Source organism: Xyrauchen texanus, chromosome 26, assembly GCF_025860055.1.
Source record: "Xyrauchen texanus isolate HMW12.3.18 chromosome 26, RBS_HiC_50CHRs, whole genome shotgun sequence".
NCBI classification, from domain to species: domain Eukaryota; kingdom Metazoa; phylum Chordata; class Actinopteri; order Cypriniformes; family Catostomidae; genus Xyrauchen; species Xyrauchen texanus.
The window spans coordinates 13,761,635-13,779,056 of NC_068301.1; the positions used below are offsets into that span (position 1 = coordinate 13,761,635).

The following is a 17,422-nucleotide window of genomic DNA, read 5'->3' on the forward strand; positions in this document are numbered from 1 at the left end:
AGGAAGGGACGGGAACAGGCGTCAGCTTAAGGGGAAAGCTTTTTATTTTTACTAAATATATACATATAAATTTATCACAGTCTTTCTTGGACGGGTTGTCGGGCTTCCTATGCTCCGTCGCTGCTGCACTTTTATGCCGCTCTCCTCATGTTACTGAAATCAGACACAGGTGTTAGTCATCATTTAGCTCAGGTGTGAGCGCCCTTACCGCTTTTCTCTCCGGACGGGCGCTTGACCACGCCCGCTGCCACATACCCCCACCGCCCGACTCAGGCCGGGAGTCATCCGGCCTGCCTACCACTCCCCATTTCTGGAGAGGAAGTCAGCGGCAGCCATCTGCACCCCCGGTCTGTGGACCACCTTGAACTTAAAAGGCTGGAGGGCCAGATACCAACGGGTGATCCGGGCGTTAGTATCTTTCATGCGGTGGAGCCACTGAAGTGGGGCATGATCTGAGCAGAGGGTGAAGGCCCGCCCCAGCAGGTAGTATCGGAGGGTGAGGACCGCCCACTTGATGGCCAGACACTCCTTCTCTACGGTGCTGTACTTAGTCTCCCTTAAGGAGAGCTTCCGGCTAATGTACAGCACCGGCGCCTCTCCCTCCACCACCTCGCGAAAGTACGGCCCCCAACCCTCTGTCTGAAGCGTCCGTCTGCAAAACAAAAGGGAGAGAGAAGTCAGGTGCATGCAAAAGCGGCCCCCCACAAAGTGCAGCTTTAATCTGTGTAAACGCCTGTTGGCACTGCCCCGACCATTGGACCGGATCTGGAGCCCCCTTTTTAGTAAGATCAGTCAGCGGGCTGGTGACATCCGAATAATTAGGTACAAACCGTCTGTAATAGCCAGCCAGCCCCAGGAACTGCCTCACCCCCTTTTTGGTCTTGGGTCTAGGGCAAGTCGCAATCGCCGCGGTCTTGTCAATTTGGGGATGCACCTGGCCATGACCCAAGTGGAACCCCAGATACCGTACCTCCACACGCCCAATCACACGACTTTTTCGGGTTTGCCGTGAGCCCGCCCGCCGCAGCAATCTCAGGACGGCCCTCAGATGTTGCAAGTGCCGCTGCCAATCATTGCTATAAATGATGATATCATCTAGATAGGCAGCGGCGTAAGCAGTATGCGGTCTGAGGATCCTATCCATGAGGCGCTGAAACGTGGCTGGTGCCCCGAACAAACCGAAAGGAAGCGTCACGAATTGGTGTAATCCGAACGGCGTGGTGAAGGCCGTTTTTTCACGGGATATTGGTGTCAAGGGGATCTGCCAATAACCCTTCGTTAGATCCAAGGTCGAATAAAACCGAGCAGTACCTAACCGTTCGAGCAGTTCATCAACACGGGGCATTGGGTACGCGTCAAATTTAGACACCGCGTTGACTTTTCTATAATCCACACAGAAACGTACAGACCCGTCGCTCTTGGGAACAAGGACGACCGGGCTGGACCAATCGCTGTGAGATTCTTCTATTACTCCCATGTCAAGCATCGCGTCCAATTCTTCCTAACTATTTTCTTTTTATGTTCGAGCAAGCGTATAAGGGTGGCAACGCACCACTACGCCCGGCTCGGTCTCGATGTGGTGTTGTATGATGTCTATGCGGCCCGGTAGAGGAGAGAACACGCCTGCAAACTCCTTTTGTAGTTCGGAAACCTCTGCGAGTTGGCGTGGTGAGAGGTGGTCTCCACAAGGAACCGGGTGTTAGGATTGCAGACTTTGTTTACCTCCGGTCCGAGCTCCACCCTCTCCGAACTACCGCTGCTAACGCCACAGAGGCCGCCTCTTCCCTCCACAATTTCAGGAGGTTGAGGTGATATATTTGACGCCGCCTCTATCGGTACGCTTAACTTCATAATCGAGGTCCCCTACTCGCTGTGTGACCTCAAAGGGTCCTTGCCACTTGGCTGAGTAATTTCGAGCTCGATGTTGGGAGTAATACAAGCACTTTATCTCCCGGTGCAAATTCCGTAGCTGAGCACCCCTGTCATACAGCCGGAGTTGGCGTTCTTGAGCCTGGAGCAAATTCTCCTGTGTTAATTGCCCCAGTGTGTGGAGTTTTGCTCAAGATCAAGAACATATTGAATTTCATTTTTAGCATTAGAAGGTCCCTCCTCCCAAGCTTCACGGATGACGTGAGGACCCCACGTGGGCGTCGTCCGTACAGCAGCTCAAATGGGGAAAATCCCGTGGAGGCTTGCGGAACCTCTCGTACTGCGAATAACAGGGAGTCCAGCCGCTTATCCCAATTCCTAGCGTCTTCGTGCACGAATTTCCGAATCATATTTTTGAGTGTTTTATTAAATCGTTCTTAATGCCCAATAGTTCGTAAAGTTCGCGAAGTGTTCGTGACATAAAAGTAGTGCCTTGGTCGGTGAGGATTTCTTTCGGAACCCCCACCCGGGAGATTATCTTGAAGAGTGCCCCGGCAACACTACGTGCTGAGATGTTGCTCAGAGGCACTGCTTCCGGATACCGCGTTGCATAATCCACCAGGACTAACACAAAGCGATGTCCGGATGACGTCCGTTCTAATGGCCTGACGAGGTCCATTCCAATTCTCTCGAAGGGAACCTCGATCAATGGAAGGGGGCGCAAAGGCGCTTTTGGGGTGGCCGTGGGTTTACCAGCTGACATACGCTGCACGCCGCGACACCACCTGCGGACGCCGCCGCCAATGCCCGCCAATAGAAACGGGATATTAGACGAAAAAGTGTTTTCCGCTCCCCTAGGTGACCGCCATAGGATTATAGTGAGCCGCCTGGAAAACCATTTCCGGCGGCTCCGTGGAATCAACAATTGTGTCACCACCTCCTTTGTTTGAGCCGCCCTGCGCCACTCTGTACAACCGATCTTTAATAACTGAAAAATACGGATATGAAATGGCGATACCCGGCCGGAGTTGTTGACCATCGATTACTCTCACTTGGTCAAAAGCGTGCTTAAGGGTTTCATCCTGCGACTGCTCCAAGGGGAAGTCCCCTCAGGGAACTCCCTGAGAGGAGGGTGACCCCTCGCCCTTCCCTCACCACTGAGCAGCCGAGGATCGGCCCCTGCCCGCCTCCCCTGCCAAAGCATCGCGACATCACACACCTCTTCACTTTCATGCAGGACCCATCCGCACAAATTCCCTCTAATACATTTCTAAAATTCGCCAATCAGTACCCAAGATTAGCGGATGGGTGAGGCAGGAACTAACCGCTGCCTCCACACTATGTTTTTCTCCCCGAATTTGATCGCTAAAGTCACCATGGGGTACTTGTGAATATCCCCATGCACACACCTCACCCTCACCCGCTTAGCTGTGCCCAAAGCCCCGGTTGAACCAAGCGCTGGTGGATGGTGGTCTGATTACAGCCGGTATCCATCAATGCTTGGTATGTACCCCCTGGATCCTTACCGGGACCCGCACGCTCCAGCCCGACCGGGGCAGCCTGCGGGACATCGGAGACCAGCACCACCGTCCCCACCTCCATCAGCGGACACTGATCCCGGAAGTGGTCCGGTCTCCGCACCTCCAGCAGACCAGCCCAGGCGACACGGCCGCACCCGTGCTGGCGGGCGCCACCACCTGAGGAGGAGAGCGGCTGAAGGACGGGAAGGGGTAGGCGGGTTCTCCCACGGCCGGGAAGTTGGCCTGGTGTATCCTCCACGCCTGCGGGGGCAGGAACGGGCCCTGGGGAGAGAGCAGAGCGAGAGGGAACGGGGGGAAGCAGGGAAGACACAGGGAAGGGAGAGAGAGAGAGAGGGAGGGCTCATCCGCCCGGTATCGCCGCCAAGTGATCCTCCGCATGAAGCTGAACAGCTGCCTCCAGCGGACGGCACTGGACCCATTCTGCCGCTCTCCTGGGCAGTCGCTGCGCGAATTGCTCCAGTACCACCTGATCGATGACTCCCTCGATGTCGCGGTCCCCCGCGAGCAGCCACCGCCGACAGGCGTCCCGGAGCCATTGAGCAAACGCAAACAGGCGGTCGGACTTCAAGCTTCATGCTCCGGAAGAGCTGGCGATTCTCTTCCGGGCTCCGACCAACCCGTTGCAGAATGGCCTTCTTCAGGTCAGAGTAAGCCAGGAGGTTCGTCGCCGGCAGTTGTTGTGCCGCGAGCTGTGCTTCCCCGGACAGGAGAGGAATTAGACGGGCTGCCCACTGTTCGGGCGGCCAGCCCCAGATTTCAGCCGTCTTCTCGAACAAGTCGAGGAAGGCCTCAGGATCATCTGCTACCCCCATCTTCTGTAACGTGGGCGGGGGCAGCGTAGCGTGGGTGTCCGGGGTCGCGGCTGGGGCCGACGCAGCCTCCTGGCTGAGGAGGCTCCGGATAGCGAGTCAGTCCTCTGCCTGAGCCCGCATGATCTCGAAGAACCGCCGATCTTGATCCTGCCGGAGCTCAAGCAGGGATTGTTGGTGGCCTTGATGGAGAGTAGCGAGGGACTGGAGGATTTCCACCAGCTGGGAGGACTCTATGGGGCGTTCTTGTTCCATAACAAAAAAAAATAAAATGTTCCCGGGTTTCTGCACCAATGTGACAAACGCCAAAGGAAGGGACGGGAACAGGCGTCAGCTTAAGGGGTAAGCTTTTTATTTTTACTAAATATAGACATATAAATTTATCACAGTCTTTCTTGGACGGGTTGTCAGGCTTCCCATGCTCCGTCGCTGCTGCACTTTTATGCCGCTCTCCTCATGTTACTGAAATCAGACACAGGTGTTAGTCATCATTTAGCTCAGATGTGAGCGCCCTTACCGCTTTTCTCTCCCGGACGGGCGCTTGACCACGCCCCCGCTGCCACAGTTGCTTACACTGGAAACAGCAGATGCTGAGGTGCAACATGTATAGGAATGGGATGTCTGACAATTTAATGTTGTATTGCACAGCAGCTCCAGCCAATTTATTTTCTAAGATTATGATGCACTATGTTGTTTGTGGTCAATTAGGTCATTGTTCGGCTTAAGTCAGTCGCAAGAGGTTACAAGAGAGGCTATGCACCAGCGCACGTGAACTGTAGGTGACACGAACACAAGCACCACTTCAGTGGCAAAGGTGTATAAGAGAAACATAGTAAAAGTCAATAAAGATAAAAGGTGAAAGAGAAAAAGATGCATTGAAACAGCTTGCACTCACTTGAGCAGATCCTCCCGGCACTGTTTCTGAGGGGCGAAGCAGGCCACAGCCCACACCTTGATCTCTATACCCGCATAAAACTGCTTTCCCCTCATGTCCCAGACACCCTGGTTGGGAGTGGCCACCGTCTTGTTCTGGGGAGAGAGTCCCTACACCCTTAGTGAACCCCTCGGTCTAGTCACGAGATGCAGACAATGCCAAATACCCTTTACAAACAACCCAAACAAACCCAACCCATCTCTGGCAGGCCTGGGCTATTGGCAGAAAGCAGAATATGCAGAAAAAGGCCCACTAACAACCTCCCCAATGGTTAAGCATAGTTAAAAGTAAACATAGTGAAGAGCAAGAATTCAGAATTTAGTCTAGAACTGCAATACACATTAACCTTAAGGCCCAAACATTTTCAACTAAAGTATGTGAATGCAGACATTGCTACGCAAGCTTGATTTCACAAATTGTGAAATGTGTAAGCGCTCAATTCATTACAGAACGCAAGTGTGTGCTGCATTCTCAGTGTTTATCTTCTTTTAATCAACAACTGTCATGGCGGACCCAGGAGGCAATTAGAGTTGAACCTTACGAAAAACATATACAACATTTTACCCAGTCCACTCAAATGAACTTGTTTTTCTCTGTGTCTCTCCCCATACCTCAACCACATTCGGACTGCATCCAAAAACATAGGCAACTGACTAATCAGTTAATGGCTTAACTGACAGCTGTTTTGAATTAATAGAACTATTAAGGTTTAATAGTTTTAGCAGAAGCATATTTAGGCAGAATTTTCGTGCTTTCGGACGCAGCACCGGTTTCGTGGTCACCCCTAAAAATCTATTGCCCTCTTGTGGTCTGAGGTTTGTAACCGCCAGGGGCAACGCAAGAGCACACGTAATGTGTGTACAACGGGACCACGCATTGGGCAAGCGTTCAGGTCTGCATTTGCGTACTTGCGTGTAGTATGTTTTGGCCATTAAAGTGCAAACATGAGTCTTAAGCCAGTAAATCAATGCAACAACACAATTAAATCAATTACAAAAGTAGCAGCATGTTGTAAACATATGCGTGTAGTTAATTGTATTTAAATAGAAAACAGTACAACTCCAGTGTTCAGGTCTATTGCAATACTGTAATCTTAAAGGGGTCATGACATGAGAAACCAAATTTGCCTTGATCTTTTGGTATATAAGAGGTCTTTGTATCATTAAAACGTCCTGCAAGTTTAATATTTTAAGACGTCCTCCCCATTCTAAACGAATCATTTATTTAATCAAGCTCAAAATACAGCTCGTTCTGGATTCATGGTTAGAAGTGACGTGACGGTTAGAAGTGACGTACCAGCGTTTGCATATGACCGCCTCCAGCACAAGATAACTACGCTCATTTCAGTATCGCCGTGCGCCTCACAAGTGTTCAGTCGATGGACAGCGAGCTCTGACAGAGACTACTTGTGCACAGGAAAATTACGATGCCACACAGATGTGCTGTTCCTGGCTGTGGTCAAACAAAACCTCTGAATAAGCTGCCGAAAGATCCAGACGCCAGGGAAAAATGGATGCAGTTTATTTTTTGCGGACGCCCCAGTCACGGCAGTGTTAACTTAAGCGCTTGTTCTGTACATTTTAAGGATGACTGTTTTGAGAACAAATCTCAATATGATGCTGGCTTTGCCAGAAAACTGTTGCTCAAAGATAAGTCCGTGCCGACTATTCTGGGAACAACGACGACGCAAACTGTAAGTAATCTATTTTAAACTTTAAACTACTTTTTAAAGCGCAATTTCATTCATTATGAATAATCACAGTGTTTTTACTTAGCTTACTTGCATATTGTTCTGGCTGGGAGCGCCAATAATTGATACATAGGCACTGACGTTAGCCAATCATAACAGTGGGCGTTAACACTGAAGTCTTAAATGGAAAACGCTCCCAAAACAGACTGTTTGAATCAGAGGATGAGAAACAGGGTGGGAAAAGGTCATAAATCACTAGATTTTAAAAGTTTTTCTTAAAAAAAAATATATTAATACTATAATTGCACCTAAGGGAACATAATAATACAATAAAAAACCCCATGTCATGACCCCTTTAAAGATTCACAGTCAGTAACACAGTTCTACATTGTGACATGACGAGTAAATCAGGAAATCATGAGCAAAGCTGATGGTTGGTTTTTAATGCTGGTCGGATGCTGGTTTTAAAATTAGTACTGCCAATAAATCCATGGCACTCTTTATTTTTGGTGTTATGGCAGACTAAACCATTCTGTGTCAATATCGGACTTGGATACATCTCATGCTCTCAGCAATCAATGTTAGAGCATAATTTACACCGATTGAGTTTCTTTTATATAATCACTACAAGGCTCAATTACATATAGGTAACCAAAATAAGACAATAGAAAAGGTCCCGAAGACTGGAGCATCATAGTGTTAGGGTTACAACAGTAAGTAATTAACATTTCATTTAAAAAGCATTCATGGCAAGCAAACAAAAAAAAAAAAAAAAAGCGAGATTAAATCAATTAGTTACAATTAAAATAATCTTTTCACTGCCCGAATTAACAATTAGTAAAGGTTGCAGATATTTTTTACATACACCAATTTATCTTCAATAAGAGTTAAAAAAAAATATTGCATATCAAATTGTACCATTTGCCAAGAGAGGGGCAATCCTTCAAGAGACTGTAATTTCATTGGAATGAAGATAAGACTCTATTGGCAGATGTCAATGGTGAAAAGCATGATGTACAATAATATATGGGCTTCAGGGATCAGAAACACCTTAAAAGCTCCATTTGCACAAGTTTAAATAATTAAGATGCATATCTATGGATCATTATTCTGTTGTAGTCTTAAGCACTAACAAACTTTGTAGAATTAAGATATGTGTGTGGTATTTAGCGAGGTTCTCAATGATCCGATCAACAAATATTATGCCAAAACTGCGGTTGCAGTCATGTATAAGACTTGACTGAAACACAGCAGTGGAGTCTGATCATCATTCTCTTGGTTAGTCCATTCATCCCACCACGAGACTCACACACACAGCCATGCACCACACATGCCATTGATCCCAGCCCACCCGTACTCACCCTGCACCCGAGCCCCAGTACTCACCCTGCTACAGTCCCTCCCAGTGTCTGTACTCACCCGGCCCCCATATTGAAGCATGGGCGCTGGGAGGACCCGCCCGGTCACCTCGGTCATGTCGTTGTGCACTACGATGCCAAACTCTTTCAGGTAAGGGTCGGGCCCGCCCACCATGCTGTTGCTCTTGACCTGAAAGGGTTTAAATGGGCTTTAATGGTGAAAACACTCAAGTTACATTACAAATCAACAAATTTCACTTTCATTGTGTCTAGGTCACTTACAAGTCTGCTGATCTCTTCCTGTCGGTCTGGGGCGGAGCGGGCCGTAGCTTTGATCATTGTGGAGGTCTGATTATCTGTTAGTTTCTTTATACAACGCTGTCCTGCCACAATATTACAAACCTTTATGGAGAACAGATCAAAAGTCATTACATATGCAATGCAGTTGTTTACACAATAATGGAAAATGTGAGAGTTGGGGAAACTCTTCATATGATGGGGCTCTCACCTCAAGGGGCAAGTAGGTGTGCTTCTGTTCCTGCCCCACCTGGAGGCAGGGCAGATGGGGGTATTTGAGTTGCAGGCTGTACTTTTGCTTGAAATACTGTGCAACTGTGCACTCCATAGCTTGTCCGTTCTCGAGCTGCAAAGGAAATCTGCAGGAATAGACAGAAAATAACAGGCATTGCAACAAACTGTTGGATGCATCAAGGACTACATAGTTTAAAGACTTTTTAAAGACACAACAAAAATGAAAATTCTGTCATTACTTAAACACCCTCATGTTGTTCAATACTCATACAATCACATGCCACTGTGAATGAGCTTCTTTCAACAGACATTATTTACATTTCAGGTTGTTTCTCATCTAAATCTATCATATGCCTTCAGAAAATTTGGAATATGCTGCATGGGATGCATGGATTATTTTATTATACATTTGGGTACTTTATTAAGCTTTGAAGGGAGTCGCTATCACCTGCTATTGTATTAAAAATACAATACAATAACATAACGAGTTATTCCTTTTTCAATGCAATAACGAGATATTGAGGGTGAGTAAATTATGAAGAAACTTTAATTTTTGGGTGAATTCCTATAAAATGTAGAAAAAAAAAAGCACTAACGTCTGATGGCTGGCTGGACGACGTGTTACATTGCACACACGATACTTCCTCTTCATTTGACCACAATGTGTGACCTCCACTTTCAGTCCTGCTCAAAACACACACAAAACTCTTTATCAATTTAGATAATCTGTTAGATAACCAGAGGAGGAAATTTGTTGAATTGGTGAAAATTACTTTCTAACAGGGGTGGGCCATATGACCAAAATCTTATATCATGACCAGTAATTTCAAATCATAATTAATGACATACCATATAAATCACAATATAGTAAAAGAAAAAAAAATCTGGAAAATCAATAAAAATTGGTTTGTATATTAAATAACCCTATTGTAATGCCTACTTTTGGATAATCCAGTCTGTGAATTAAATATTTAAAAAATGAAAACTACTTCCTCTGATACCACATTCGCTTTATTTGGAACATGGTAAAAAAAAATCATTATAATAGTTACAACTTGGTTTTAAATTAACCTAACCATAATGCTAAATTTGACATCTTGCCAAATTTAAGTCAAATATGTTGTTGACCAATATTATTACTATAAACTTTCCTAAAGAAAATCAGCATCAACAAAGAATATACTGTTTTTTTTAATGATTTTAGTCATCTTTATAGAGAATATCTGAAGGCAAACATTGCTTGTTTGTTTCCTAATATCAAACATCATTTGAACAAAATATTAGTAAGGGTGATGTGGTTTAAAAACACTTTATTTTGCCGCATGACACAGTGTTGTAGTGGTTTTCCTCTGCAGTAGTCGTTAGAATGTCGGGCTCTCTAGCGGTTTCAGAAACAGAAAATTGTAGAATTCAAATGGATCACTTTGGTTTTGTGGTCTGCTCTGCAATATCAAGAGAAGCTGCATGGGATTCTGTTCTTTGCTCTCCTGTCTCTGGAGCACAAACATCAAGAACCCTGCTGGATTCTCAACAAATGCCTACCTATTTTTCCACACTTCTAATAAAAAGGTGCTTACAAGGGGGTAACAAAATGGTTGATGTTTATTCCATCCATGAGGTCACGACTGGTCGAATTCGACTCGACTAATGGGCTTGACAAGTTGACTATAAACATATATAAAAAAAAGAATAATGCAAACCCATGACCATACAATAACTTGCCCTCATCCTCACCTCGGATCTCCTTTGTGAACTTGACACGTTGGGAATCTGTGAGAGGCTTGGTCTGCTCGTTGATGTTCTGGATGTCCAAAACTTCACACATAAACTCAATGACGGGCTGGGCTCGGTAGAAGGCTGTGGCAGACACTGAAGCATGTGAAAATAAAAAGTAGAGCTGAACTTGGGCATATTCTCAAAATACATAGAAACACATACAGAAGAATAGGAGTTCTGAAGACAAAACTCATACCATCTATATTGAGCATCATGTTCCACATTGCTGGACGGACAGACTGATGGAAGCCAAACCACACCTCCCTCCCACCTCCCAGCGGGTGATAGTACCCCTCTGGTGGAGAGAAGAAGGAACGACCTACGGGAGTGTATCTGTATCAAAAGATGTGAATGTTCAGTAGGTCATTTTCTGCATGATTTAAAATGGAGTTTAGACAAATAAACACAAATGCCATACAAAGATATGGAGGAAATTGTGTATAGTCATTCACAAAGTAGAAAGATCTCAATTAAAGGGAGTTCACCAAAAATTATTTTGGTTACTCGCCTTCATGTTGTTCCAAACCCCCATGACTTTCTTCCATGGAACACAAAAGGAGATGTTAGGCAGAATGTTACAGACTGACAGCCTCAATCACCATTCACTTTCATAGAATATTTTTCCTTACAATGAAAGTGAATGAGGCTGTCATTCTGCCCAACATCTTTTGTGTTCTATGGAAGAAAGGAACAACATGAGGGTGAGTAACCATTTTTGGATGAACTATTCCTTTAAGGCAAAAAAAAAGAAAAGTGCATTATATCGCAAAAAGACAAAGACTGTGGCTTACCGCATGGAGGGCAGGTGGCGAGTGATGACATCCAAAGCTTGTACAGAGTCCTCAGGAACCTCATTCAGGTGACCAGACAGAGCTTCCAAAAGCAACTGCAGACTCACCACTGACACCCACTGCAGAGACACCTTGAAGGTCTGATCCTTCCCCTCACCTGGCAATGTTACCTCCAGATCCACCTGCATCACACGGCAAGAACATGAAACTTATTACATACAAATACACAATACATTTTTAGCATTTCAGAAAAAAGTTTTTTTGTAAAGACCATTGAACATCTCTTCTTTTACTACAATGTTTAGACATTTGGAACACTTGAAGTTGAATTTCCTGCACATATCAAACATGTGTTCATGCTTTCTTTACCCTGTCTCTCCCAATGGGTAGCGGGTGAGCAGTATACATATTCCTCTTGCCATCATAACCAGGTTGGCTGTCCCCAAAGATCTGCATCTTAAAATGTCTCACCATTGTATCTACCACCTCTCTGAAATAAAATACATTCAGAGATTGTAAACAGATTCATAGGTCTATTTTTCAGAATCTGCAATGTTTCAAACATACAACGGTTTGTTTCGCCATATTAATGCACTCAAAGACTGTATGTTATTTGACAGCTGTACGTATTTTAACGATGTATAAAATGTATCTTGTTTGAAAAGGACCATAACTCCTATATACTTTAAGCATCATTTAAACCATCTTTAGCCCACTCACCTGTTGACCCTTCGAGGTCGCTTTTCAGGCTTGATGTCAATGTCATAATGGTAAACATCGATCTTGGGGATCTGCACCTGGAAGTGATTGGCCAGCAGGCGAATCGGCTTCCCCACCGTACCCAAGCCAGGTCGGCGTGGTGGCTGGAAGAGGGAGGTAGGGGCAGGCGGGCCTGAAAGAAACGCATTAATTCAGAAGAAAATTAGAAGACACTTTTTCTTAGAGCTGAAGTCTAAACATTTCTGCACCACCAAACAGAATTGTTAAACTAAATATTGTTTTCAGACTGCTTCCCCTGTCTGCCATTGGTTAGACAAAACTGACACAGAGTGTTGCTATTGGGACACTCAAACAGAACAAAGTTCAAATGGCACCACTGAGCCACAGTAATAAAGCTTTGTGGAAATCATTAATCAAATTGCTTATTTTTGTCTCTGCATTTTTTTATATAAAAAAAAACTGACATATTAGCTTTAATGAAGACAAATGGCTTAAATATTCATTTCACTTAATGTCTCTGTAGCGCCTGCAGATTTAGAGTTGACATCTACCATACTCTGATATGCCCTTTTCTTTCATGAAAATCACAATAGGGTGAATATCAGGCTTTCAGATTGATGAACAGGGAAACACAGTCAATGACAACACCAATAACTTAAAGGTCCTTGACCTTTAACCCACCAATGGAGAAAAAAACAATACAACAAAATGCAACAATAACGGACAATTTTTGTCCCAGCCCAGGCTGCCCCACACAAACCATCCAAACAAAGGACCGTGTGTCCATTGCAGACAGACAGCAGCAGGGTAATTTGGGGGAAGGGCTATGCATTTTGGGTCTATGCAGGCACTACCCACACAACCCTTATGAAGGTTGTTTGTGACTGAAACCTTTGCCTTCTAGAACACTAACTCATAAGTACACCCACATAGAATCTGTGTGCACATGGCTCAGCTACAAAGATTTCTGAAGAATGCACAGAACGCCCAACCTTCACAATGTTCTTCAAATCCCTTGCCCCTTGCATGTTTGTTTATTTAATATTTTGGCTAATTTGATTATGCATTCTGCTATCAATAAAAGTGCAGTACTCCAAGGCTGTCAAGTAAAAAACGTAAATTTGAATATTCATCAAATTGAAAAATGCATATTCAAATGTCAAAATGGTGTATTAACATTTTTTACATGTGTGCCAAGTACTGGCAATGACTTAGGAGGTCTTTGGCTGTCCCAACTTGCTCTCTTATCAGCGTCTTGCTGCATAAGTAAAACGTTTTAAAAAGCGGTGTCAAGACAGGAGTTCAATTTCAAAAAGCACATCTCAAGATCCCCCCGTTCTGTGATACCACTGGTATTTAGAAGCTTAAGTACTGTGGTAGTTACAGATGAAACGTTACCGGTTTCACGGTAAACCATGATAAAATTCCCTGATGATTAACATTACTGTGTCACATTTAATTATTAAAACAGTGTGCGATTATCATGATTTGTAAAACTCATGGTAAATGCTGTCCATACACACCCAGCATGAGCCTGATGCATGGGCGCAACATGCAACATTGTTATTGTAGTTTTTATTTGTGTGAAAACATGGCGGAAGTCAATGACAGTGCTCGGGAGAATTTCCAACCTTCCAAGAAAAACAAATGAGAAGTGTGGTCATATTTTGGATTTTATAAGAATACTGAGGGGAAATTAGAAGATGGTAACCCTGTCTGCAGAGCTTGCAAGAGGAAAGTTGAGCGAAACGGGGCAACGTGTCCAATCCATCCATCCATCCATCCATCCATCACTTTATGGTGCATGCAAGGTAAATTAACTTTTAGCTCAGTGCATGAGTTGGGGAAAAGTATGAGGAAAAAGTAAATAGTTGGACACAATATTTATTTGGGTTGAAATAATTTCTTCTCACTTGTAAAAAACTCAAGCTTCCGCAAAGAAAAAGTTCCTAGCAAGTGCATTACTTTGAGCAAAAACAAACAAGACAGTAACAAATATCAAATACAAGCCAAATTTAAATGTACATTTACACCACTAATACACGGCTTGTCAAATAATTACGGGGACATGAAATAGTGATTTGAGATGAATGTTTTAAAATTTTAGCTGTTCTTTAACTACTTTATAAATCGGTTGCAGTCTACAAAATAATCATCCAATACAAATACTGAAGTCCTCCGATTTCATTTTCAATACAATAACTATAAAAGATATAGTTTTTCGTTTCGCGGTTTTCGTCCTGGCCGTGGAACGACGGACCAGATCTTTACTCTCGCAAGGATCCTGGAGGGGGCCTGGGAGTATGCCCATCCGGTCTACATGTGTTTTGTGGATCTGGAGAAGGCGTATGACCGGGTCCCCCGGGAGAGACTGTGGGAGGTGCTGCGGGAGTACGGGGTGGGGGGTCCCTTCTTAGGGCGATCCAATCCCTGTACGTCCAAAGCGAGGGCTGTGTCCGGGTCCTCGGCACAAAGTCGAGTTCATTCCATGTGGGGGTTGGTCTCCGCCAAGGCTGCGCTTTGTCACCAATCCTGTTTGTGATATTCATGGACAGGATATCGAGGCGTAGTCGGGTGGGGAAGGTGTGCGGTTCGGTGGGCTGGGGATCTCATCGCTGCTTTTTGCAGATGATGTTGTCTTCATGTCATCATCGGTCCGTGACCTTCAGCTCTCACTGGATCGCTTGGCAGTCGAGTGTGAAGCAGCTGGGATGAGGATTAGCACCTCTAAATCTGAGGCCATGGTTCTCAGCAGGAAACCGATGGAGTGCGTACTCCAGGTAGGGAATGAGGTTTTGCCTCAAGTGAAGGAGTTCAAGTACCTCGGGGTCTTGTTCACGAGTGAGGGGACAATGGAGCGGGAGGTTGGCCGGAGAATCGGGGCAGCAGGGGCGGTATTGCACTCGCTCTATCGCACCGTTGTCACGAAAAGAGAGCTGAGCCGAAAGGCAAAGCTCTCGATCTACCGGTCAATTTTTGTTCCTACCCTCACCTATGGTCATGAAGGTTGGGTCATGACCGAAAGAACTAGGTCAGCGAGTACAAGCGGCCGAAATGGGCTTCCTCAGAAGGGTGGCGGGCTTCTCCCTTAGAGATAGGGTGAGGAGCTCAGTAATCCGTGAGGAGCTCGGAGTAGAGCCGCTGCTCCTTTGCGTTGAAAGGAGTCAGTTGAGGTGGTTTGGGCATCTGGTAAGGGTGCCCCCTGGCCGCCTCCCTAGGGAGGTGTTTCAGGCACGTCCAGCTGGGAGGAGGCCTCGGGGAAGACCCAGGACTAGGTGGAGAGATTACATCTCCACACTGGCCTGGGAACGCCTCGGGGTCGCCCAGTCAGAGCTGGTTAATGTGGCTCGGGATAGGGAAGTTTGGGGCCCCCTGCTGGAGCAGCTGCCCCCGCGACCCGACTTCGGATAAGCGGTTGAAGATGGATGGATGGATGGAACTATAAAAGAGACGCACGATGGCACCAGTTGTGTTTATATGAAAAGTAGAGTGTGAGACATGAAAAAGCCAGAGCTTCAGGATGAGCGACCAGAATCAAGAATTTCAGAAAGCTATGTAATAACATGTTGTGTAGTTTAGTCACCCAACCACATATTTTCATAATTTAAAATGTGTAATTTAATAATATAATAATGCAACCACACCAGTAATAATAATAATGCAACCACACCAATAATAATAATAATAATTATTATTATTATACTTAATTTGCTATTCCCTTGATTTTCAAATAAAATACCTGTTTAAATTATTTCAGTGTGTGTATCAGTACTTTTTTTTTTTTACATTTTCAGCATATTTTAACAATACCGTGATAATACTAATAACTGTGATAGTTTTGGTCACGATAACAGTGATATGAAATTTCCATACAATTACATCTCTAGTGGTAGTACTAGGTCATCAGTATACCTTTCAACAACAAAATGTCTATTAAAGTGTTTCTCATTTTACTTTCTTTACTTGAGATCCTTTTGGTTTTATAATTTTACGCCGTTTAGTTTAAAATGGAATGCACTTTTGTCAACTGCCAGGTTTGAACTTTGCAAATTAAAAATTCAGTGCACTAGCTTTTGTGATATTGCTTACAAATAATAATATAACCATTTAATAGTATTATTATTGTTATTAAGAGTCTTATTGCGACTACAATTTCACTTTTATACCATATTATTTTTCTGTCGCAATGTCTTCAATTTCATGCATGTGGTTGAATGGAGCGCTTATTTCAGCTGGACTTTTATTTTGAAAGACCTTTGAAGTTCTTGCTGTTTGTGAAGGGTTCATAATATCAAGCTTCCCGCGACTCGTGAACTGAAATCTCTGAAAACTGCAAAGGTGAAAATACACTGCTCTGCAGCTGGATGCTATTGGACACACTGCATGAAAATCAAGCATTATTAGTGCGTGTTGCGTTTGTGTGCACGCCTGCTTGTGTGTGTGAAGGAGATGGCAAAGCATAGAGGCACCTCTCATTCATTCTGTGGCGCACAGTGCATGTGACTGTATATTATTTAAATAAACAACATCCTTCTGCTGTTTAATGATCACACTTGGCCATAGAGACTTTTATAATAATTTTCAAATGGTCTTTGATTTCATCTCAAAACTCATTAAAAAACATTACAATATGCTAATATAAGCATACTTTACTATGGTACTGAAATGAACAAGTTGATCTTGTACAGTTGTAAATGTTTTGGTGTCTCAATATTTCTTTAGTACCGCGCAACCTTATACTGTAATACTTTGAAATGCCAAATTTGATATCAAAACCTTCCATAAATTTCCATCATATTAGACACTTCTATAAGCAGGAACAACCTGAGGATATGCAAAAGACCAAGTTAAGATTCTTCACTTATTGCAAAATGTATAATCCAGGGAACGTACTGGGGGATGATACTTGGCCCCATCAGTGTGACAGCTGCATGATTCTAGATAAATTGAGAATCATGATTTTTTTGGTTAGAATAAAGATCACGATTCTCTCCCAATTCTGAATAAAAAAGCTTCAGTGATTTACAAAACCTGGACCTAAGGGTATTCAATTTATATTAAAAGTAAAAATTTACTAGAGGTTCTGACAAAATGTTCTCCGCTTCAACCTATGCAAAAAAGTTGTTAATCAAATATATACATTAAAAATATCCCAAGTCCACAAGGGGATGCAACGAATGCACTGCGATTATTAAAAAAAAAAAAACGATTTAACCGATTTCTCACATGCCAAGTAAAAAGCAAAAAGAGCAGAAAAAAAGCTTCATTAACAGTTCTATGTTAACTTGGTATTCACTTGTAAGCAAATATGCAATAAAACACTTATTTTACAAAGTTTGTTTTTTAATAAATATTAACAATTTAAATTAGAACAATGAGGCCTTCAGTGTTTATTAGGGCTGC

General features: G+C 44.1%; 1 protein-coding gene across 4 annotated transcripts in view; it reads right to left on the reverse strand.

The window, feature by feature from the left end:
- The window catches only part of LOC127619860 (protein argonaute-4), a 38,034-nt gene that overhangs the window by 12,358 nt on the left and 8,254 nt on the right, over nt 1-17,422 (reverse strand). For 2 of the 4 annotated variants that reach the window (XM_052092874.1, XM_052092871.1), the window contains 10 exons: nt 12,020-12,191; nt 11,669-11,789; nt 11,300-11,481; nt 10,705-10,841; nt 10,467-10,601; nt 9,329-9,416; nt 8,710-8,857; nt 8,484-8,603; nt 8,230-8,391; nt 5,115-5,263 (listed from right to left, as the gene is read on the reverse strand). In XM_052092874.1, coding sequence (XP_051948834.1) covers nt 5,115-5,263; nt 8,230-8,391; nt 8,484-8,603; nt 8,710-8,857; nt 9,329-9,416; nt 10,467-10,601; nt 10,705-10,841; nt 11,300-11,481; nt 11,669-11,789; nt 12,020-12,191 — 1,414 coding nt within the window. The remainder of the gene's footprint in view (nt 1-5,114; nt 5,264-8,229; nt 8,392-8,483; nt 8,604-8,709; nt 8,858-9,328; nt 9,417-10,466; nt 10,602-10,704; nt 10,842-11,299; nt 11,482-11,668; nt 11,790-12,019; nt 12,192-17,422) is intronic. The other 2 variants (XM_052092873.1, XM_052092872.1) reach the window with 2 other exon arrangements.